Source organism: Apostichopus japonicus, chromosome 14 (genome assembly GCF_037975245.1).
Source record: "Apostichopus japonicus isolate 1M-3 chromosome 14, ASM3797524v1, whole genome shotgun sequence".
Taxonomy (NCBI): domain Eukaryota; kingdom Metazoa; phylum Echinodermata; class Holothuroidea; order Aspidochirotida; family Stichopodidae; genus Apostichopus; species Apostichopus japonicus.
Window position 1 is genome coordinate 10,400,487 of NC_092574.1, and position 24,171 is coordinate 10,424,657.

The 24,171-nt window shown below is 38.7% G+C and overlaps 3 protein-coding genes and 1 long non-coding RNA gene across 9 annotated transcripts in view; 1 reads left to right on the forward strand and 3 right to left on the reverse strand.

The window, feature by feature from the left end:
• LOC139979374 (uncharacterized) overlaps window positions 1-1,451 on the reverse strand; it is a 42,824-nt gene extending 41,373 nt beyond the window's left edge. Inside the window, exon 1 of the long non-coding RNA XR_011797142.1 lies at window positions 361-1,451. This is a non-coding gene — a long non-coding RNA (uncharacterized lncRNA). The remainder of the gene's footprint in view (window positions 1-360) is intronic.
• Window positions 1-14,811, forward strand: part of LOC139979371 (uncharacterized) — an 89,183-nt gene extending 74,372 nt beyond the window's left edge. Inside the window, exons 12-14 of the mRNA XM_071990098.1 lie at window positions 1,458-1,641; window positions 10,389-10,645; window positions 11,794-14,811. Of these exons, the coding sequence (XP_071846199.1) occupies window positions 1,458-1,641; window positions 10,389-10,645; window positions 11,794-12,074 (722 nt within the window). The 3' untranslated portion in view covers window positions 12,075-14,811. The remainder of the gene's footprint in view (window positions 1-1,457; window positions 1,642-10,388; window positions 10,646-11,793) is intronic.
• LOC139979370 (uncharacterized) lies at window positions 2,347-10,152 on the reverse strand. Of its 6 annotated transcripts, none has more exons than XR_011797141.1 (3): window positions 3,469-10,152; window positions 2,764-2,859; window positions 2,347-2,458 (listed from the first exon to the last, which is right to left on the reverse strand). XR_011797141.1 is itself a non-coding variant. In XM_071990097.1 (3 exons), exon 3 carries the CDS (start codon window positions 8,832-8,834, stop codon window positions 3,708-3,710), a length of 5,127 nt encoding a protein of 1,708 aa, XP_071846198.1. In that variant the 5' UTR covers window positions 8,835-8,963; window positions 9,269-9,364; window positions 9,974-10,152; the 3' UTR covers window positions 2,370-3,707. The 6 variants fall into 6 exon arrangements, 3 of the variants coding, with proteins under 3 accessions (XP_071846198.1, XP_071846196.1, XP_071846197.1); XM_071990097.1 differs by having other exon boundaries at window positions 2,370-8,963; window positions 9,269-9,364; window positions 9,974-10,152; XR_011797140.1 differs by having other exon boundaries at window positions 2,764-10,152.
• The window catches only part of LOC139979373 (relaxin receptor 1-like), an 83,349-nt gene continuing 72,875 nt past the window's right edge, over window positions 13,698-24,171 (reverse strand). The window contains exons 14-18 of the mRNA XM_071990099.1: window positions 23,558-23,787; window positions 22,610-23,062; window positions 21,651-21,815; window positions 20,737-20,928; window positions 13,698-16,425 (exon numbers count right to left, since the gene is read on the reverse strand). Coding sequence (XP_071846200.1) covers window positions 16,307-16,425; window positions 20,737-20,928; window positions 21,651-21,815; window positions 22,610-23,062; window positions 23,558-23,787 — 1,159 coding nt within the window. The 3' untranslated portion in view covers window positions 13,698-16,306. The remainder of the gene's footprint in view (window positions 16,426-20,736; window positions 20,929-21,650; window positions 21,816-22,609; window positions 23,063-23,557; window positions 23,788-24,171) is intronic.

Below are 24,171 nucleotides of genomic sequence, written 5' to 3' on the forward strand. Positions count from 1 at the left end.
ACCATATAGGTCTAGGCCTGGGATCAATTCAGACCTCTCTAATTACTGCAACGTTATTCATATACACAGGCCTACTCATAATGCTACTTAGACATTCCTACTTAATCACACTATTACAAAGCGAGACCTATTAGGTTTACTATTCTTTAAATTGTAATCACTAAGCGACGGTACGCATAGTACTTACTGTGGCCCAACGGTTGGCTATAGGCTACAACCTACTCTGGCTATACTTACAGGCCTGCATTATAAATAGTGTAACGAAATACAATGCTAGTGCCAAGGCAACTGTGTTAGCTCTTTACGTGGTAATGCCTATATAGTACTGAGTGAATATGAGTGTCCGTTTTTCATACTTACTTGTTTATTGGAACGGCTATCGGCAACCTGATTCTAAAACGGTCAATCCAATGCTCCGCTGCTCTTTGCTAGTGCCAATGCTGTCACTGTAGAAGCAGTTTGAAAAATTCAAGCGCTGCAATAGACTCTGCTGAGTCTGCTCAGCGACTCGAATTAGTCTCCCTACATTAAAATAGGAAAATCATACGGTTGTTATATTTTCCTCCCCTTTCTACATCCGCTTCACAATCACAGAATCACAAATCGCTTAAAGCGTGATGAATAGTATAAGGGTCGACCCAGCGCATTTGGCCGACACATTGGCCGACACGCCTTAACGAAGGCTAGCACTGTAAGTCTGCAACGGACTGTGTGGCGGTTGTGGTTGATAATTAGTCCCATAATGCAACTCGGTCATGATATTCGAGTCGCTCTTTAAGGACTACCGGCGGACCGAGGCTGCTTCTGCCGATATGACCGACCAAGAGCCGTCGGTTACCGACGGCAGTTCGCTGGAAAATTACGTATGCTTCTGGCTTACCTCTCTCCTCTCGAATAATGCCCATTTATACCTAATATAAATTGGTTAGAAAGTTGAGTCCTGCTGACCGATTCTCGTTCATGACACACGCCCTCTTTATTCAGAAGCCGATTAAAAAGATTCCAAAGTAGCGCTAAAATGTTGAATTGGAAGCCACCCGACGTGTAAGTTGTGATCCATAAGCCCTTGCGGGTTTCTCCCACATTTGTGGTCGCTTTAAGCTGATTATTTTTACGGTTATTATTACCTTTCCGAACTCTTGTGAAACACCCGCCGCTGTTCGCCTACATCATTAAACATTTCTGGCTGCTACCATAAAGTCAAACGTATACACTGCCATGAATTAAGTTTAAAGTGTCACGTCATTTTCGTTGAAGTTCCCGGCCGTGCAGGTAACCAATAGCCATTAATTATGGATGGAAGTCATATGAGGACAGGCTTGCATGCCATTGTGCCATCGTTTCTCGAGTCCTCTGAAATGTTAACAACTTTAGAATTACATTTGTCCAAAACCGTAGAAAATTTACTATTTTCGTTCTTTTTTTCTTCTTCTTCTCTGCCTCTCGACATTGAACAGGCTTTTGGAGAGAGGAAGGAAATGGTATCGTCCGATTCAAGGAAGGGCAATGGCAATGGGAATACGAAACAAAACATTTCAGTTGGTGGGCCGCCGGTACAAAATTCATGGAAACAAGCTGCACCATAATACGCACGTGCTATGACGAATCTTGCAATGCGCCTGCGCCATTTTTACCTGTCACGTGAGTATATTATAAATAAGACATATAGGTAACAACTACTATAAAGCAGAATTTCTATATATATTTTAGCAGAAAAACAACGAACTAATGCGATGATCGTCGACATCATGGGTTGTATATACTTGTTACTTTTGTGGCACCTTTGTTTCTCAAATCGGGGGGGGGGGGGGCAGTGTGGACCCTTGCATATAGAAGCTTCATAAGGTTCACCAAACCGGGGGGGGGGATACATTTGTGTACGTGTGTAGTTTCATTTTCAATAGTTTAGTATTTTAGTATGGAAAGCCGTTTATTCGGGAAATTTACATTTATATAGGCTATCGAATTGATTTTAAGACATCTACAATTTATCGCAGGTATCTTAAATATTTAATGTAAAATATCTCAAAATAGTACAGAATTTTAGATATCTGAAATAAAAAAAACTCAGATATCTCAAATTGGAACTTAAAATATTTCAAATAAAATGTGAAGACAATTTGCAAATACCGGCGTATAGGGCATTTTTGTTAATATCATCGATTTAGCTTGTTTCCACCTCAACTTGAAAATATGTTCTATGGGTAGCATACAGTAGCGAATCTTGGAGGCCGGGTGGAGTCAACCTGGGTCGTCGACGCGTCCTCCCGTGTAAAGGTAGTCCGCGGGGAGCATCCTTCTCAAGAGAAAAATCAAGTTTCAGATTGTGCATTCCAGTGCATGTTAACCTATAAATTTAGCTCTATTGGAAGGGTCGAAGAAAAGAACAAAATGAAGTAGTCACAGCCGGTCGTATAGATATATTTTGGATCATATAATGATCGCTGTTTATTCAATTCTGAAAAGAAAAAAGGGTAAAAGGAACAACTTTAAGTAAGTAGTCTTAATAGATTGTGTCCAACAAAACTCTTAAAGACTTCCGTCGATTTTTCTTGAACATTTAATCAGCATATCGCTTTAACCCCCCTGAATTTAGCATAAAACCCTCATATTCCTGAACAGTGATATCGAACCAGTAAACATACAACTTCTTCCATTAATCTGTATGGCGCCCTTACTGGGCTTACCAAATTTACCTGACTTTCAGACATTTGCATAATTAAGCGCAAATCCCTGTTAATGAACTGTATACAATTAACTTACTACTGTGACCGGATGCGAATAACGACAGTTTCAGAATACCGATGTGGTTCACAGTCACACAAAGGTTCAGTAGTATACGATATAGTTTCGGTAAACCTGTAATACAAATGTACAGTAACATAAATACATGCAACAGCAACTCATGTAAACATAATAAGCTTTTAATGAACAGGTTTCTTAAATTAACACTACAATCAATAAGCTAATTCAACGACTAGGGCTAAATTCAACCTGCAACGTCATAAACAGTCTAAAATCAGTTTGCTACCGAAATCTCAGCTAGCTTCGAATCGAACTCATGAATATTCATGACCCTTAACATCGAGGTACGTAACGTGTCTTGACAACAGGTCCATAACAACAAATTCTAAGTCCCTCACAAGTTAAAAAATCATCGTAGATTGGTCTAAATACTCATTTATGAAAACACCTTTAATCACAAATAATCAGTAATATATCGAGGTCAAATTAACGGTAATTCCACAGAGAGAGAACCAGAAACCGATAAATAGCGCTGAATGACAGCCATTACAAGCAAGCTAATCATGAAACACATGGGCCTATCTGCCGTGAATACCCCGAGGCGTACGTAAACTATAATTAGATTAAAACGTGTCTACAGGGGTCAACAAACTACAACTCGTATCGTAAACCCAGTGTACATATCGGAAAACCAATACAAGAAGACAATTGTATAACACTCACCTAACAAACTTTAACATTTACGACGGTAATTTTCTGAAGAAATAGCAGAACTTGGCCTAATTTGTTGCCGTCGTTCTCTCCAGCAGCGCTCTGTTTGGCGCCATTTTGTTCTCGCCTGCTTGACGAGCGCCCCCTAAAATGGAACAATTACTTTTCCGGTTTCACTCGAAACATCCTCCCCCCACCCAAAGTAACACTCGCAACTAAACACTTATTAACATTATACATAACAGTTTACATTATTCAAATCCTTCTACAGGACATATGACAACTATCTTAGTAACAGGTCTACTGAGCAGTCCGTTTGCAGTTTTGACTTGAACGTTTCGTACTCGGTTATCTTTCCCTGGATACACTTCTGTAATTCGACCAAGCTTCCATTGTCCGCGAACCAGGTTCGGGTCAGCTATTAGAACGACATCATCTACTCTTACATTTCGTCGGTCAGTGTTCCATTTCCGTCTAGGCACCAACAGAGGGAATACATCTCGAATCCATGACTTCCAGAAAGCGTCGACTATACGCTGAACGAATTCCACTCTCTCCTTAGGATTCTTAGATGGGCGAAAGGGTCCTTGTGGAACCCTACTGGATGCTCGACCCAACAAGATGTCGTTTGGGCAAATATACGTTCCATCGTCTGGATCATTCGGTAGTCTTCCAATCGGTCGTTCGTTAACAAGATTTGCCACCTCTTGTAGATACGTATGCAGTTCAAATGGAGTAAGGCGTTGTTCTCCGATTGCTTTCTTTAGAGCATGTTTGCAGCTTTTCACAAGTGATTCTGCACATCCATTTTGATGTGGAGCCAAAGGTGTCATGAATTTCCATGTCACTTGTCGCTCCGCACAGAACTCTTTCAATTCATCTTTCTCCCAGCCTTTCACCATTTCTCTTAGCTGCCTCTGAGCACCGACAAACTGTGTACCATTATCACTCTGAATTAGCTTTGGGTGTCCTCTAATGGCAAAGAACCGTCTCAGTACTTGTAGAAACTCCATCGTAGAACAGTCAACAGCTACTTCCAGATGGACGGCTCTGGTGTTAAGACATGTAAATATGACACCATAGTGCTTTGTCGTCTTGTTTCGTCCAACCTTAACAACTATTGGGCCAAAGTAATCGCACGCTGTGAAGTGGAATGGCGGTGTGAACGGAGCCAATCTCTCCACCGGAAGGTTTGCCATCAATTGTGTCTCGGCCTTGTGATTGAAGGCTCTACAGTTTACACATCTGAATTTCACCTTCTTCGCCAGACTCGTCACTCCAACTATCCAGTATCTGTTCCTGATTTTGGCAGCAGTCGTAGCAACACCATAGTGACCGCGTTCATGCATATTTCGCGTGATCAGGTAGGAAATGTGGTCGTCTCTTGGCAGTAATGCAGGGTGTCTCATGTCATAAGAGAACAGACCATTCCCCACTCTCCCTCCCACATAAATGATATCATCTTTTACGAAAGGACTCAGGGACTTGAATGTACCTTTCTCCATGTCATCGCGTAACTTTTTCTGTGCTTCTCGAATCCAATAGTTTTCTGCCATTGACAGCTCTTCCACTGACAGCGGACCATCTTTCTCAAGGCACTTGGCTTTCAGATTTGTTAGGAATCTGAACACGTAAGCTGTCACACGGATTAAGTTTCTCCAACTGGAGAACTTCTTACAGTCGATAGCACCTTCTACTCCCCTTGTCAACAGTACAGTACTCTCCTTCTTCTTTTCCTTGTCAATTTCAATTACATCAGCTTTAGGGATGCATTTTGGCCATTCTTCTTCTGGCAACCGTAGAAAGGCCGGACCATCCTTCCAGGCACCTTTCAAATCTTTGACGCTAACCCCTCGAGACACTTTGTCTGCAACGTTGTACTCTCCGGGTATGTGGCGCCAATCTGATGGGTCAGTCTGACTCTGTATTTCTGCGACTCTGTTGGCAACAAATGACTTATACTGCCTGGACTGGCCTCTAATCCAGGACAGGGCAATGATACTGTCCGACAAGAATATAACTCTTTCAAATTGAACTGACATCTCTTCCTTTATTGTTGCATAAAGTCTAGATGCTACAACAGCGGCTTGCAGCTCTAACCGAGGAATAGACAGATATTTCAGTGGAGCTACACGTGACTTTGCGGATATGAACCTCACGCCATGATTTCCATCATCTTCTTCCCATCTTGTGTAAGCCACTGCACCAAATGCATCCTCTGATGCATCGCAGAATATGATAATCTCAGTTGGCTTCATTGGTTCTTGCATTAGACATCTCTCAAAGGATACGCCATCTAGTCGCTCCAGTTCAGTGAAGAACCGCCTCCAATCAGACTTATCATCAGTGGACAAGGGTTCGTCCCAGCCAGTACCGGTCTGCCACAGTTTTTGCATCAGAATTTTGCCTTTGATCAGTAATGCACCAGTGAACCCAATTGGATCAAAGATTTTGGCCAATTCACTTAACACCATTCGTTTTGTCATTAAGTCCTTTTCCTTGGTGGCCACAGGTTTCACCTTGTACTTCAGGATATCCAACTCTGGATCCCAAACTACACCCAACACCTTTTGTTCTTCTGAATCCCCGATGACAAATTGTTCACCTTGGGTTTTCTCGTCATCTTTCAATAGGCCATTGGAGAACCATCCCTTTGTTTTAAATCCTCCTGTGTCTAGGACAGCATCCATATCACTGGTGACTTTTCTGGCTTCTTCTATCGTATGAACTGACGTACAAATGTCATCCATATAGGTATCTTTGGTCAAGATATTTGCAGCCTCTGGATACTGACTTGCGCCATCTGCTGCAGTTCTCCTCAAGGCAGTCAGTGCCATAGCTGGGGCCGGCTTATCCCCAAATGTCACCACTTCCTTCACATAGACATCGGGCTCCCTTGACTCATAACTCCTCCACAAGAACCGATGAACATGCATGTCTGTTTCTGGGATTCGGACTTGGTGGTACATTTTGGATATATCACCTGATATGGCAATTGGGTGTTGCCTGAAACGCAACAAAACTCCAAACAGATCATTAAGAAGGTCTGGACCTTTCTCCCAATATTCATTCAGGCGATGACCATTGAAGGCTGCAGATGAGTTGAATACAATACGAACTGGGGTACTCTTCTTCTCAGGACGGATGACTGGATGGTGAGAAATATAATGTACTGGACCTTCGTAATTCTTTATCTCCTCGTCACTTAACTTTCTAGCAAACTTGTTCTGCTCCATTTCCTTCATTTGATCATCATACAGTTTGGCATTGTTCTCGTTTTTCTTGAGCCGCAGTTCAATTGATACCAGCTTTGCCATACATTGTTTCTTATTGTTGGGCAAGTCTTTAGGGTCCTTTTTCCAAGGGTATGGAACAAGCCATCTACCATTCACCTTTTTACAAGAATCCCACATGTCGTTAAACTGCTCTCGCTCACCTGGAGACATTTTCATATCATCAGAAGGCTTGCACTTGCAGTTTAGAAGCTTCACGCCCATCTCCTCAGTTGACCAGAATTGGGTTAGGTCAGTTCTATCTGTTACATTGACGTGAAGTACAGTTGTAGATTGCCCAGGATCGCCGGAGGATCCAAACATTACCCAGCCCAGTGGTGACTTCCTCAGCAAGTAACCGTCGACTTGCTTTGTTTCCCCTCCATGCATCTCTGGATAGTCTACCCCTAGGAGTACATCGACAGCACCATATCCTCTGCAGAGTGTTTGACCTAGAACAGACTCCATATTTCTCAGAATTACCGTACTAACTCTGGGGACATTGGAAATTTCGGGTACACCAACAGCTGATATGGTGAACTCTCTCTGGTTGGCCGAATACATCTTGAGTCTGTATACCTTAGTCTGGTAGGCCTGTACATCTCCTCCTAATATGTCAAGATCGACGCTGATTGGCTTGCCTTCAAGTCCAAGCTGCTCCGCTACTTTTACCCGGATTAAGGTCACATTCGCTCCAGAGTCGAGCAGAACGTTACCCGTTGTATAGTTGACGGAAGTGCCCATTCTCGTACTGATTATAGGTAAAGCCACCTCGTTGTTATTCGAAGCAAATCCGACGATGTTGCCACCAGTAGTCTTATGAAGTAGCACGTGGTGGAACGACTCACAGTTTCCTTCCGAGCATCGTGTCTTTCGTCTGCACGTTCGCATATTGTGCTCTTTGCCAGCACGTTTAAGGCAACTAAAGCAGGCATGCTTTTCCTTTACTATTTGGTACCTTTCTGTTACAGCGAGCTCCTTGAAGCGTGCACACTGGTCAGGCCAGTGGTCATCGGACTCGCAAACCCAACACTTTTTCCATCTTTGATGAGGTTGCGAGGTGGAGAGGTTGCCTGTTTGGCGCTGCGTCAGGTTCACCTTGTTCTGTTGACATATTGAGCTACTTCTGATGGACGCGGTAGCTCTCATTCTAGCTTTCATTTCTTCATTGAAGAAGCTAAGAAGACCTTCCAGAGAGGCTTCTTGTCCATTCTTTTGTAGACTGCGTGCATACACTTTTCTGTCATCGAGCGTCAGCTTTTTCTCTATTATGGCCAGCATATGGTTGTTGTTCATGTCTGCCTCTTTTCCAACTTGCTTCAATATGTTATAACATCGTCTGACAAGATGTGCAAGTTCACAAAAACGACCATCTTCTCCATGTTGCATTCCTCTGAACTTGATCAGGTCTTGAGTCACAGCATCTGAGACAACTCTTGGGTCTCCATAATACATATCAAGATACTCCCAGCAGGCATGATAGTCGGTTCCGATTCCTTTCAGCAGTTCCAGTGGCTTACCTGACAAGCTCCCACGAAGAATGGAGACAGCATCCCTAGCATCATACATTGGGTCAACCATGTGTTGGAAATCATCTTTAAAGGTATGATAATCTCTGACATCTCCGGCAAATACTGGCAGCTTTGGCTTCTCCACCCTAGGTCTCAATTTGGACGAAACGTGTTGCTCGTTACATGTTTCTTTCAGTTCCTTTCGTTGTTCACTCGTCGGAGTCAACGGCAATGGTGATGCTCTGTCAGTGGATGCTGGTGGGTTCTGATTCGACTGCTCTGGTAACAAGGGTAGTACTGGCATCTGGGGTTGAGAAAGGCCTTTAATCACAGATTTGAAACGAGTTTTGACGGCCGCATACTCGTCAATGCAACCTTGTATGTATTCTTCTTCCTTATCGTAGGCCGCCGAGTCTACAATCGTCTCGCAGTACTCATCATGGCGCTCTTGCAGCTCACCAAGAGCCAACTCCAGTTTGTCGAATTCAGAAGTTAGTTCTTCCAGTGATCCCTCTTCCAGCAGGCTTTCCAAGGCCCGTTTCTGCCTTGTGAACCGCGTCTTGCTGGTCCGTCTCTTTAGTTTCTTCTCTTCCATCACCCTTCAGGTTTGAACAACAGTAAATTGAATTTTGTGGAAGGGTCGAAGAAAAGAACAAAATGAAGTAGTCACAGCCGGTCGTATAGATATATTTTGGATCATATAATGATCGCTGTTTATTCAATTCTGAAAAGAAAAAAGGGTAAAAGGAACAACTTTAAGTAAGTAGTCTTAATAGATTGTGTCCAACAAAACTCTTAAAGACTTCCGTCGATTTTTCTTGAACATTTAATCAGCATATCGCTTTAACCCCCCTGAATTTAGCATAAAACCCTCATATTCCTGAACAGTGATATCGAACCAGTAAACATACAACTTCTTCCATTAATCTGTATGGCGCCCTTACTGGGCTTACCAAATTTACCTGACTTTCAGACATTTGCATAATTAAGCGCAAATCCCTGTTAATGAACTGTATACAATTAACTTACTACTGTGACCGGATGCGAATAACGACAGTTTCAGAATACCGATGTGGTTCACAGTCACACAAAGGTTCAGTAGTATACGATATAGTTTCGGTAAACCTGTAATACAAATGTACAGTAACATAAATACATGCAACAGCAACTCATGTAAACATAATAAGCTTTTAATGAACAGGTTTCTTAAATTAACACTACAATCAATAAGCTAATTCAACGACTAGGGCTAAATTCAACCTGCAACGTCATAAACAGTCTAAAATCAGTTTGCTACCGAAATCTCAGCTAGCTTCGAATCGAACTCATGAATATTCATGACCCTTAACATCGAGGTACGTAACGTGTCTTGACAACAGGTCCATAACAACAAATTCTAAGTCCCTCACAAGTTAAAAAATCATCGTAGATTGGTCTAAATACTCATTTATGAAAACACCTTTAATCACAAATAATCAGTAATATATCGAGGTCAAATTAACGGTAATTCCACAGAGAGAGAACCAGAAACCGATAAATAGCGCTGAATGACAGCCATTACAAGCAAGCTAATCATGAAACACATGGGCCTATCTGCCGTGAATACCCCGAGGCGTACGTAAACTATAATTAGATTAAAACGTGTCTACAGGGGTCAACAAACTACAACTCGTATCGTAAACCCAGTGTACATATCGGAAAACCAATACAAGAAGACAATTGTATAACACTCACCTAACAAACTTTAACATTTACGACGGTAATTTTCTGAAGAAATAGCAGAACTTGGCCTAATTTGTTGCCGTCGTTCTCTCCAGCAGCGCTCTGTTTGGCGCCATTTTGTTCTCGCCTGCTTGACGAGCGCCCCCTAAAATGGAACAATTACTTTTCCGGTTTCACTCGAAACATCTATGTTTAGATCTAAAGACAAGGAAGATGTGATGATAAGTTTACGTTTTGTATTGTGGTGTGGGTGACCAGGTAGAAAAGTGGCGGAGTGTATTCTCTCACACTCGATGCAACAAAATGTTTACTGTAACGTCGCAATCCATATATTAGTGCCCTGTTTCTTTTTTCTTGAGTATTTTCCTTGGGCAAGCAGTAACCATTCCTTATATTCGTTTTTCTTCATTTTCATTTTATTTTATAGATTGACTGGCCTCACCTTTGCGTATGAAACTCAGAAACTCACTAACGAGGACGGCAAAGCTTGCTTCAATTTTAAACTAGCAGGAAAAGTTCGAATTGAGTCTCCTTGTGTTGGTCTTGCTGGTGCAGTAGTAGTAAAGGGCTCCAAGAAAGTTCCTAATTGTTGTCATAATTCGTATGGACAACAACTAGTGAAACACCACGTCAAAAACAAAAAGAAGGGGAATAAATGCGAAAAGGCTGTCATTGTTGTAAAGGGTAAGATAAATCGTGTTTAATTTTCTGATCGACGTATGTGAGAGGCAGGACTGAACAATTCAGATGTATTTAAAGAAAAAATATTGCTGACGCTTTTCCACGTTTTATCTGCTATAGCACTATGATACGTATACAAAGCATTCGTAGTTAATTGAGCTTGGTGATAAATTCATTGTCCAATATTGTTCTGGGGGCCCGACGCCCCCACCCCCCCTCCCCCTCCCTCCTCAACCAACTCCCATTCATCTGTAAAATTATGTTTACATTTAGAGTGCCCATAATGTTAATACGTATATTTGACCAAGGTAGGCACGATATTCACCATGGTTCTATACAATCCCCTTTGATGAACAGTTTCAAGTCTCACTACATCACCCCACCACTCACCCTTCACACCTCTATCATATCAACAGTTTTTTTTATCCCCGATGCTTGCCGTAAGATTTCCCACTTATATTCTACTTCCTGATAAACCATTATAGATCTCAACTAACTGTGGGTTAAAGACAACCAGGTGAGATTATTTACTCAGTACGAAACATACACACTTTCCAATGTGATGAAATATAGTTTCAAGATTTGGTCATAACGACTTCAAATACCTCAAAGAGACATCAACATTTTAGTGAGAATTGCACACCCTTACTGTTAAATCGAGAGAGGCTGAATTACCCCCACCACCCCCATCTCTCTCCCACCTTCCACCTCACTGATAGAAAAAAAATACTTCAAGAAAAGAAAACAAAGAAACAGTATGGCATGTACAGTGGCCTATTTCTAAAAGAGTTGAAAAGTCTTCCACATTGTTTCTTTTTCGAATCTTGCAAACTAGAGTACCATTTAGTATCTCAGAACCCTCCATTTCACAAAAATTTCTCAAATGGGAGATACCAGTCAACCACCCCCCCCCCCCCTGGACTACATAACAGTACAACAGTTGAATATTCTTCAACATTTTTTTTCAAAAATGACCAAAAATATAGATGCCCTTTTTGTACTTTTCATTCTCTCAAAATGTCTCAATGGGAGAAGGGGTGCACACAGTCTCCCTCACCTTATAATCTGCAAATCTTGACAGTGGAAAAAAAAATCCATTTATTTATTAATTAATCTCTTAACAATCCTTTCTTTCCCTTATTGACATATAGATACAATATCAAATAGATGCGAAGATCCTACTGACGGTTTAGGTAAGCATGGTATCTCCACATACACTGGATTAGCCCCTGGCTCGGTGGCCGAACACTCCTGTAAGTCAAGAAAACGACGCATATACGGTTCAGAGAAACAGATTTGTCTAGCATGTGGTGTATGGTCAGGCGAAAGTCCAGAGTGTCTAAAGGCAAAGGCAGCCTACAGGAAAGCACAAGAAGCTGCACATCGTCGAGAGAACGGAGTTTTTACCGTCGATCCAGAAGATTACTTTTGAAAAGGCTTTAAATGACGTTAAAATATGGGTAACTAACCAGGATGCCATCCGGGGTTCTACTAATCAGCAAACCTCGGCGACCTTTGACCATGTGTGGCTCAAATTGATGGCAGTTCTTGTGATTTCGTGGAATACTATGCTTTCAATTTAACCTATGATTTCATTGGAAGTTTTATTTAATATATTATCTCTGGTATAATCTGATTTTCATGGGGACATTCGTAATTTCACTTGAGTTTTTGGGTTTCATCGGAGCCTAAATCTCGCGTATTTTGACCTCTGGCTTAACTTTGGACTCAAGGGACTCTCATTATATTTGTTACTCTGGTTTAAAGTCTTATTACATAGGACCATCGATGTCGATATTAACATCAAACTTTCGTGGAATTGTTAAAGACAAAAATTGACAATATTACATTTGGATGGAAAGGTTTTGATGTCCAGCGATTTTGAAGAAGTCGAAACGTAATTTACGTGCAATTACAGATGGAACGACATCGGAGAGAGCAAAACGACTTTCTTTTAAGTAAACGTTTTGACTGTTTGTTTTTCGTTTTTTGTTTTGTTTTTTAGTTCTTTTTGTGAAGTGTTCGGTGATGAAGCTTGTAGAAAACTTACTGTATAAGTTATGCATGTCGCGGTTGCAAATAAAAAACGCAACGATTTGTAGAAAGGCATAATAACCACAATGAAACGTACTGAAAATTAGGAGTATTTTAAGATATAACATATATTATTTACATGATTTAAATGTCATTCGATCGCATTAACAGATTCTACTTTCAATTAGCCAATAAAAAATGTCCTACGGACAGTAATGGTTAAAGATCGAAGGTTAAACTTATTCCTTTTAGGTCACAGATTGACCACATCATGAGAACACACGTCGTTGAGAACGGGTAATGTGTCTGTGTTACTGGAATAGGAACTTCCTTCGCCTAACCGTATTCATTGAAAGGCGCTCGAAAATTACCAACTAGTGTCTTCTAGATAAAATATCACATCAAATAGAACAAAGCTTTCATATTATATATATATGTATAAATTTATATTTATTAAATATTAAATATATATATATATCTATTTATACATATATATATATATGAACGCTGCGAACTATTCCTTTCTCCGAAAATGAAATGCTCACCAACTCCTCCTTAAAAATAATTCAACCTTAATATTGTTATTTGTACTGTAGGAAAAAACGTTGATACTCATTTTGAAAGAACGTTACATTTTTTCGCATGATTTCAGTGGCTTTAAAAGTCCCGGGAAGTCTCGGCCAAGAAGTAATGAATCGTGGTGCAATATGTTGGTTTCACGCACAGTCCATTTGTCCATGGGTCTTGCAATTAAAAAACAAAACTTAAAAATACTCCACAGAAACCAATTTATTTTAGCTGTAAGGTATGACTCAATATTTTCACATTACATAGAATTTTTTTTTATGAAAACACAATGATTTATTCTAAGATGCACAAGTGAACATGTTAACTGCTTCTTATTCATATCAAATGTACGAAGTGGCATAATTTTATCATAATTGTGCATGTCAAAGCGATGAGCAACTTCCTAGCAAAATATTAAACTACAGCCTGAAGGCAACTACTCCATTAGGAAATCTTTTTGGGGGGGCCCCAGAGCGAAAACTGTAATTTTGTGCATGTAAGATTTCTAAACAAGTACATTTATAAAGGAGATGTCCTTAACGCTTTTGTTACAGGCAGTTGTGATGATAAAGTATGCTTCAGTTGTGATGATAAAGTACACCTCACTTTTCCCTGTAAGCACACACTGATGCTTTTCAACAAACTCTGACATTTTAACCACTGTCGGTAAATTAAATTAAAATGCAGTTAACCTTTGACATTCACACGTGCTATAAGTTGAATAATCCCCATGAGTAAACATAAATAAATTGCAATCCATGTTCTAACCCGGGTAACCCTCACATTTGATAACTTTGTGAGAGAACCCCCACCCCCTCACCCCCACCCCTTGATCCCTCATCCCCATGATACATGTCTGCAGCATTTAGGGTTTCATCGAAAATATCTATTTTTCCCTAAGATGTTCAGACAATATATTTCTGCAGGCAGAATGACGGGAGATTGAACATTATTAAGTTGATTTAATGTTTGAAGAACACCAAGGTTATTATTAATTTTACATATCAATATGTTGGCAAAACAATGAAACAGGCAATACTTTCTATATTAAATTTTACTTCGTATCTTTAAATTTACCTTGTATTTTTACCTATTGGATGATAACCGAAGCGGGGTGCAGGAATGTTTTAATCGGCGATTAACTTAAGCATGAATGAATTACAAAAATTACTAACACATCTAGAAAAAGGATTATTTTTATGTGTATGCTTTCTCGTTAATTAGTGTCTAGTACCTAACATGAGCGCTCTTTAAGAGCTTAGTTGATGTGCCTTTATCCGAATATCTGCCTTTTGAGGAATTATGAACAATGATGGGTATTTTCTGCAATCGAAATAACTTGTAAAGTACACTGCGCTATATTTTCTCGATGTTCATATTACTCTGTAATAAAATTTGTAAATACAACATTTATTGTCATTGCTCAATGAGTCGCGAAAAGTACGTAGCCTGTTCGCAGAAACAATTAATTATTTATTATTATTTTTGTTATAAATACACTATGCAATTTGCATAAATTAAATGCTGCGATGTTTTTCATTTGGACAAAAAAAGTATTAAAAAATGCCCGTGTCTTTGTTCCTGTCTACTTGTGTGAATATTCTTTCTGTTGTACGTCATAAGGATTAAGGTCATGGAAGATGGGAAAGCCGTAGAAACCATCACCAAACACCGAACACCAAATTTCTGACACAGAAACGACTGGAAATTGCAATCTAAACTCTCGAATGGGGACCTTAAGCCAGGCTCAAAATTAACAGAGGGCGCTGTCATATCGATACTATCTAGTTCTTGGGAAACTAGACAAGCTGCATCATCTCAAATCACAGAGAATTCCCTTCTAGAATCTCCGACGGACATTTCTGGGCGAACTATTTGCAAATTCCCTAATTCAAACATAGTGTGACATATTCGAGCTAAAATTTGGTTTTTATCAGTAAAACCTAGCACATTTTTAACATAAACAATGTTTATCGCATGTACCGATAATTTCGACCATGAGAAAGGGGAGGGAGGGAAGGATGAGATGGGTTGGAACTCGCATCATGGGGTAAAGACCAATGGCAGCCATCATCTCAATTGGACACCTGCTTTATCGATCTAGTGAGATACATCTGTAGGGATCTCTAAGGTCAGAAAAGACAGGATTTGGGAGTAATGTTGATATCTCGAAGTAGTTGTCAACCCTTTTCATTTCATTGAGATCTTTCGACTTTTTTTATATGCAAACATATATTGCAACATGCATTCGCACGAGCCCTACCCCGTATTATGCTGACAACCTTGCCCAACTACCAATATCCCTGTCAGAATGTGACACAGCGATCTTAGTTGTGTCGTAACATTCAGTATTTAGCTGCCTATTTATATATGATTAAGAAAACGGGAAAGGAATGAGCAGTCTACGCCTGACAAAGTGATGCCTACGTCTACCGCTCAAAGAGTATATTTTCTGAATCGAGCAAAGGCTTTTATATACAGGAAATGCCTCCATTTTTTCGTTAGCATTTGGTTTTCAACTCAAAACTCAACAGGAACTCATTTTATTTTCTTCTACAACACGCACTCAGCAAACTGTTTTCGGCTATATTCTCACAAACCGATCACTTTTGGGAAACAAAACTCGAACCATGGACTTGGTTTCGTCGACAAAGTTCCCAACCAATGTTCGTCAGCATTGTTAGTAGCGTACATCAAAGATGCCAACTATAACCGGTCTTCGAGAAGTCTGGTTGAAGCTAGACGATTGTGGAACCTCGTGTAACGTGAATTGAAATGTAATGGAGAAGATGAATCACTTAGCTATGGAATCCGACTCTTGATACCATAAAGTTTCAAGTATTGCACCGCAGCCTTGTAATGAACTTAGCTGAAACCTTACAATGTCCTCCAAAAAAACTGTGTAAGCGACTTTCACATTGACGATTTCTCCATGATAACATCAAATTTCGTCCAGTGTTAGAACATATAACCTAATTCTACATGGTTAAGTTAGGGCGTAAGTCACTATAGAAGAAACTGTAATGTTGTGCTTGGTGGTCTGCCTTCATATATGGCTGACATCTAAACCATTGACTCCTCATGAAGTTCTTCAACATCATCAATTCGCATTACCGAGGTCGAAATAGACGGTCGTTGGATGAATGTGCTGTACTCCGAGGGTCTATGTAAACGTCCGTAATCTGTATGGAAAGTTTGGACTCATGGGTAAGTATTCCTTTTGTAAAACAATAGGCCATCGTTTTACAAATAGCAGTTCAAATTACGTGTTGCCTTTTGATTTTGGACGCAGGTATGGTACAGAAAGACAATACAGATATTCGGTTACCAGGTGGGCGTTATGCAACGACAAAAACAATGAATGCCAAAGCAATGCGTTTTCACATCACAATGAATGCCAAATCATGGTGTATTCTAAATAGTATAGGTGCAGTGAAGCAAAGGTCGTGAAATTTCTAAATACCATGCAGACATTGTATATTTTCCATTATGAACTTTGACGTTGGGCACGTTAAATAATGTAGGTCTACGAGATGTGTAATATTTCCTGAAGCACCATGGTTTGTTTGCATACCTGAATGGAAGGACAATGGAGTTCGGTCCGCAAGCTTCATTTGCACTTCACGGTTACACTCCCTTATCGTTACAGTTGAAGGTCTAATTGGCACTTGGGCTGGAAAATGTTATCAAGAGACCATAGCTCGCCAAGAAAGCAACCACACGTAGGCACATCAGCCAGAAAGAATGATCCACCCGTATGATGTAACCAAAATGACAACAATACTACAAGCTAAACCATATAGTTGTAAGAACTGTATTGACACCACAGATATAACGATGACAAAAAGCCAGACCACCCACGACAGATGTTGAGCCAAATATGATGACGGCCATGATGAAATGGAGAGGAATTAGTACTTCATCGATAGCGAGGATGACCACTCTAGTCGTCCATCTTCATAATATTATAGAAAAAAAGAAAAGTTCTCCACCATCCACCAACAGCAAACTGTTACATCGAGGTGAAAGAAAAGTGGATTGAGGAAGGTATCCGCATGCAAGTATTTCATTGGCAAGGGTCCGTGTGGTTGTTAAAATCATTCTATTGCAGTTACGTCTTTTGACCTATGTTTCCTTTGAATACCTCAAATGAGGAATGCTCTGTATCCCCGTGTGCTCTATTATGTGTCTGAATGCTTCGATTTTCGATATCATAAACAAACTTTGTTGATATGACAGTTTTTTTATTCATTAATTATGACCAAAAATCAAAGGAACAGAATTAAAAGTAGTTGTTTGTGCAGCCCATTTGAGCCCCTCTTGGATAAACCATTCCTCATGAACGATTACCTTTTTGTTTAATCACCGTTTAGAATGATCCACAAATCAAAACGTATGAAAATGTAATAACATTATACGTCATTTAAAGATCTCAGATTTAGACAACCAGAACTCCAATTCTTGTATGTTATCCTACATCGCTGCTTCACCAAGCACTCTTGATTCAAGAGTTTTGATGTCATCTACCTCGCGCCAGCCCTACATTCCCATTTAAATATTGAAAGTCAGTCGTGTTAAGAGCTCTCTCGTTTGAATGTGGATATCATCATCTAAGAATGTGGACTGTGGAGTGTACTACCTGGCGTAGTTATGTTTCCTTGCTGGAGGTTTAATGGGATATTCTGGCAGAATGTGTAACAATTATATGTTGTAGAGATAAAGTATTCCACACATTTGGTTGAAAATCCCATCTCAATATAACATATAAAGAATATAACCTGGTAACATAGGTTGACTTGCTAAACTTTCCTTACTCAAGGAAGGGGATCGAACTAGCTGGTCTGTTTTGTCATCATGATAAGTGGTATTCAAAAGCTTTACTTATGCTATTATAATCTCCTTGTTGATTATCATTGGAATCTTGTGCATTTGAAAATCTTGCTTAGCTATCAGTGTTCCTTGTAGTAACCATTTCATCAAAGGCAGCGAATTGGTAGAAATATTAATATCCTCTATGTGAAAAGGGAAGACATTTTCAGTGCTGATGCAAAAACAAAGTCTGCGCATATGAAAGCAACTTACATGAACGTTAGTGAAGTTCTTAGACCAATTGTGTCGAGCATTTGTTTCAAAAGGATATTTGGCCATTAGGCGTAGGACTCTGACATTATCATGGAACACTTATAATGTACTTCCTACTGAGAAGAGTTTGCCATACTTGTAATATCTTTTCGTGTTTCTTTGGATGTTAAGAATCAATCAGGGTTTAAATTTGCAATACCCAATGACATGGCAGTAATTCTGCAATCTTATTAAGATGTAATTTAACAAAAATAATTTGAAGTTTCATGTTACCATCACATTTTCGGGCGAGAGGTGGGGGCTCAGGTAAAATTGAGAAGAGATTCTTGCGTTTTCTTGCTTCCTTGATACTTTCAGTTGGTTTCTATTGAACTGAATCTAATGACCCTGTATTCCTGCTTCAAACCTAATTCTTGTTCTGAACCTCATTCCTGCTTTGTAGCGATGGTTTTGTGATCAAGTGCAATAGTGCTTAGTAGAGCATATCCATTAGATCAATAGAGAGGCATGCATGTCTGTGCGATGGACAGGTATAGCAGGGTGAAACAGAGTAAATAGACACCAAACATTGATCTTTCATTAGAATTAACGATCATTGTGTATTTTAATCTCTATTTTATGAACATCGTTTTGTTGCCTTATCAATATTCAGTAATTCGTCAAGTAACATTTGGTTATTGTATAAACCTATTAACGAGTTACTCCTTTGAACCTTTGGGAACTATATTTTTTTTTTTTTTTGCAAATTCACTAATTGAAGCGGGGGCTTCTTTTGTGGATGACACTAAATGTCGGTATAGGATGGAGAGAAGCGTTCAGATCTAGCCCACTTGTGACGATCGATACTGGTGATTCATCTCCTCAGTTAGGTGACCAGTTGATATAGACTAACATTGTGGTGATATTATATATCATAATAATAATATACATGCAAGTGGTGTGTAATTGTGTAGTACAAATTTCAACAGTTACCAGTACAATGACAAGTTACAAGACACTGAACACATGTCACGAGGACATATTAAAAGGCAAGTATCATATTTCTTTTCAGATTAATTACTTAAGAAAGGATAGTAATATATGTATAGCCTATCATAGCACACCTGTGATATACATTACATAACGTATTTGGCAACAAAAGTCCATTAAATATATGAATCCGGTTAACCTTTATAAATGGTGGAAAATTCCTTCACAAGCCCCCCCCCCCCCCCCGACTCCACAATCGCCTACACCCCATTAACAAACAGTAGATTCTTTTGGTATAACGTACAACATTAAGTTTCGTCGTATATTAATGTTTACTGTTTGATATTTTTGCCTTTTTGCTTTCTTGGTTTCTTGGTTTTTGTTCTATGGATTTTCATATCACCGTTACCGCTAGAACAACATTAATGTAACTTATCTTCTTTTTTCTTTTTTTAAATGATTGACCTTCATCAGAAAATAAATTCTGATAATTCTCTTCATTGTTTACATATTGCACTATGTGGAAAATTGGTATGAAATAAGACCTGTATCACACGAATATTGGCCTAGTGATTGGTCAACGCCTCGGTTACAACGGTTTATATACCAAGCCCGACACAACATGACCCCTCTCTTTTCGCCCAACAAATTGGATAAGTATTGCACTTTAATGAAGCATCAAGGATTTATGTATAAAAAGAGGCGATTAATATTCTCTGCCAAGCTCTGTCTGTACACTTTCATTAAATTTACGAAAACGTCATCGCCTATTTTAGACTTGACAACGTTATACTGGTATACCCAGGTAGAGATTTCTGTGCCCAAAATTGTTTGACTCGTTTCCTTTTGTTTCTTATTCTTATTCTTCTTCTTTTTTGTTATTACTTTGAACTACTTTGAGGTGATAAATGTGACAAATGAAACAATTATCTCTTTCTAAACAATAAATGTCAGTAACAATGATCTCTTTTAAACAGGTGCAATGACACATAACTCAATTGTGCGTGGTCATTGTTAAACTTTGTTGTCACATGAACAAGTCATTTTCAACGAATTTTGAAATATAAAAGTTATTGTTATTAAGTCGTAAAATATTATTCAGATATATATATATATTTATATATTAATATATATGTATATATATAAATATATATATATATATATATATATATATTTATATATTAATATATATATATATATATAAATATATATATATATATATATTAATATATATATATATATATATATATATATATAATTACATATATATAGATTTATATATATCGTTTAGATGGTCGTCATATGAAGTAATGCACTGACACATGTTAAAATACATAAATGAGGAAGTCTGATTTAGCATGTGTTTTCGGCCATTGTTTTGTTCGCTTCATGTTTATTACCACCCATCATCGTTAAGTTTGATTGTAGCCTTAACGTCTCACCTGCAGTGTCGTTAGTGCCGTTTGAAAATCGCTCATTCTTAGGAATAGCACCGGTCTCCGTATGTTTTCCGCGGTTCTTGATTTTTTGAAGTAAAACTCTTCTGAATGGTCCTGTACTCAATGTGTACAAAATTGGATTTAACGCACTGTTAATTGGCAAAATAAAAATGACGACCCAGGCGTATATGGACTCTGGAAAATTGATAAACCAAAAAGAGAGAACAAAACAAAACAATGTGATAAAATACTTTTTGTTCTAATATATATACATATATACACACACACATATATATACATGACACACACACACACGCACACATACACACACAAATATATATATATATATATATATATATATATATATATATATATATATATATAGTTACCCAAGTTTGGTTGAATATACATAACGTTTAACTACGAGGGTTTGGTAAGATATTTAGCCAACCTTCTTTCAGAGTGTGGTGGATATTTATCCACCAAAGTTTGACAATTTCAACACAAGCTTCAAATTTAACTAAATTAACTAGTGAATATTAAATGATTAAAATGATACATTTTGAAATGTTCTAGCAAGAGACATAAATGACACGTGCAGGAATGCGAAATGTTTCCCTGATGAACTATTAGAGCATCTTGTTTAGTTGATTTGAACATTGTTTAGTCGTATTGTAACTGTATTCGTGTCATCCTGTGTCACCACCTTGTGTATACTATTCCCCCTACTTAAATTGTCTATACAGCCCCAGCCCCAGCCCCAGCCCCAGCCCCAGCCCTAGCTCCCTCCCCCTCCCATCCCCTTACTTTTTTCCTTTTGGCAATGGAACCAGCTTATACCACCTGCTGTTTGCATACTTAGTATACAAATGGTTTGATTATGTGTTGAAAGAGAGCTTATATCGATATACCAATACCTGATACGGGCATATCGGCGACTGCCAATACTTTAACCACGGCTAGGGGCAGCCAACAGATACAGTCCGTTAAGACGATGAAGAAGAATCGCTTGGCGTAGTTGATATCTCCAGGTAGAAGAGTAGTCGTTCTTTTTCTTGTTTTCTGGATGCTCTGAAACATACCTGTAACCAACAAGAAATCGAGTTTCAGACTGACAAAAGACACGTTTTGACAAGATATTGTAATATTAATTATGCTATTTTGCATTATGGAAGCTATACGTGAAGAAAGCAAAGCCGGGAAAGATCAAAGGAATACATTTACAGCTGATACCGTACTGTAGTCTTTCTTAATTATGGCGATGCTAATTGATTATATTCTATAAGAAAAGTTAACCCAGATTATAAACCAAATTGGTCTCAAAATTAAAGATTTGTAGACTTCTCTTCACAATCCATTGATCTTTCATGGTTTTCGTATCAACACGTTGGCGGTGGGATTAACGTCAAAATGTGCTGATAAATGTCCACAGGGGCAGCACGCCTTCCAGTATAAAATCACTAGTTGCCTCCAGCACTTCTAGCCCTCTACCTAAATCAGTCGGGAAAAGTTTAAATTTGCATCCAACCACCCCCCCCCCACCCCACAACGGCCCCACTTTTGAAACCCTGTGCACGCCATTCTTCACAGCATGCATAATTTGAATATTCATCGCATTTTGAGACATAATTATACTTAAATCCCAAACTAACTAAATAATTAAGTTTCTCATTTACATTAAATGCAGCTTACATAATTTGAACGTATTTGAGAAGAACGGGTAACGTCACAGGAAACGTGGTATATAACAACTTGGAAAGAATCATTCAAGTTTAGTTGTTTAACCCAACGAGTATTTTTAAAGACTTGCCAGTGTATAAGAACGCAATATTAATAGAGAATATATCAACGGAAAAGATGACGATATGAATCTTACCACAATAGGAAAATATTATCACCATAAAACTGAAAGTATTTATTCCAAGGAAAATGAAAATGGAATACTCCCATCCTTCCAGCCTTGGATCATGAATATGCAACGGAAAGCAGACTCCATTGGCACCGTAAAAGTTTTTAAAATATTCGGTAAATATTAGAGGGCTAGCTGCAAGAACGAAGGCCACAATCCATATTAAAATTAAAACCGACACGACTTCTTTAATGTTTAAACGATGAAAACGGTACGGGAATGCAACGATAAAGAACCTCTCCAATGATATAAACGTTAGGGTTAAAACGGATGCTTCGGTAGAAAGTAACGCGAGGAATCCGACAAAATGGCATCCCCAACTCTCGCTCCAATCTAAGGCATAGTCAATGTAATTGTTCCGAAATCGGGCGTCTTGGATACCGATTGCGAACAAGTATAGCCCCATCATAAAATCAGCCGCTGTTTAAAAAAACAAAGCAAAAAAAAAGTGTTCGATATATGTATATATATATATATATATATATATATATATTTTTTAATTATCACATGATCAAATAATGACGTAAGGGGGATCAAAGTGGCAAATTTCGTCAATTCCCGGTCAACGTTATACCTTATATGTTAATATAAACCAACCAATTAAATATTCTATTTGACTCGAAAACAATTCAACCAGCATTTTTTTATATCAATGTTTGCCAAATGTATCCAATCGTTATTTTGAAAACGTATGTGAGTCTCGTCTTTATTTACTTTAAAAATGAAAAATTAAACGGCCCGGACTTTTCTAGGTAAGATAAAGGACTGCAGTGTAGCGGTATAATATAGTATCGTATAACATTGAGAAAGAACTAATTTCGTCATGGCAACAAATTGCATTATTATAGTGTAATGTATATTAATTGGAAGCTCTCTGATCATATATATACTATGTAAGATATACCATATACTTACCACAGAGATTGCTGACGACAATGGAATGTACTTTGTTCTCTGCGTGAATCGCGATTCTGCTTATAAAGACATTCAGATTCCCACATGTAGTAAGTAAAGCGATAGTCCAGACCGAGATACGCAAAATCGCTCCTTCTAAGAGGTTCTCGGTGGACGAGATACCGTCTGTTTTCGGGTTACAGTTTCTGACGTGATGAGCAAACTTGCAATATTCAAACCTCTCAAAGTGTCTGATGGAAAATTGATTGGATGGAAGTAAAAGAACATGTGTTAGTTGAGTATTAAGAATTAATATTAATAAAAAAAAATAACATTTTAAGTCCTTCATCGAGGGGCCGATATCATCGTCGATTAAACCTTAATAAGCATTCTTCATTGTTGAAGATCAGAACAGTTAATAGAAACATGATCAGCTCTTTCGTTTATCTTTCTTGGACGAGAATGTACCCAAGGATAAAACTTTTGACTAGAGTAATTCTTTAATATCACGAAAACAACTGTTGTCTTTTAATATATATAGTAAGAACAATAACAATAGGTCTTATATAGCGCAGAATCCAACAAAACTTGCTCAATGCGCTTTACAGGTAAAGACGAAACAGATGGCTCTTTTT

Coding starts and splice junctions, on each gene's coding strand:
- LOC139979370 (XM_071990097.1), bottom strand. CDS start 8,834: ATGGAAGAGAAGAAACTAAAGAGACGGACCAGCAAGACGCGGTTCACA.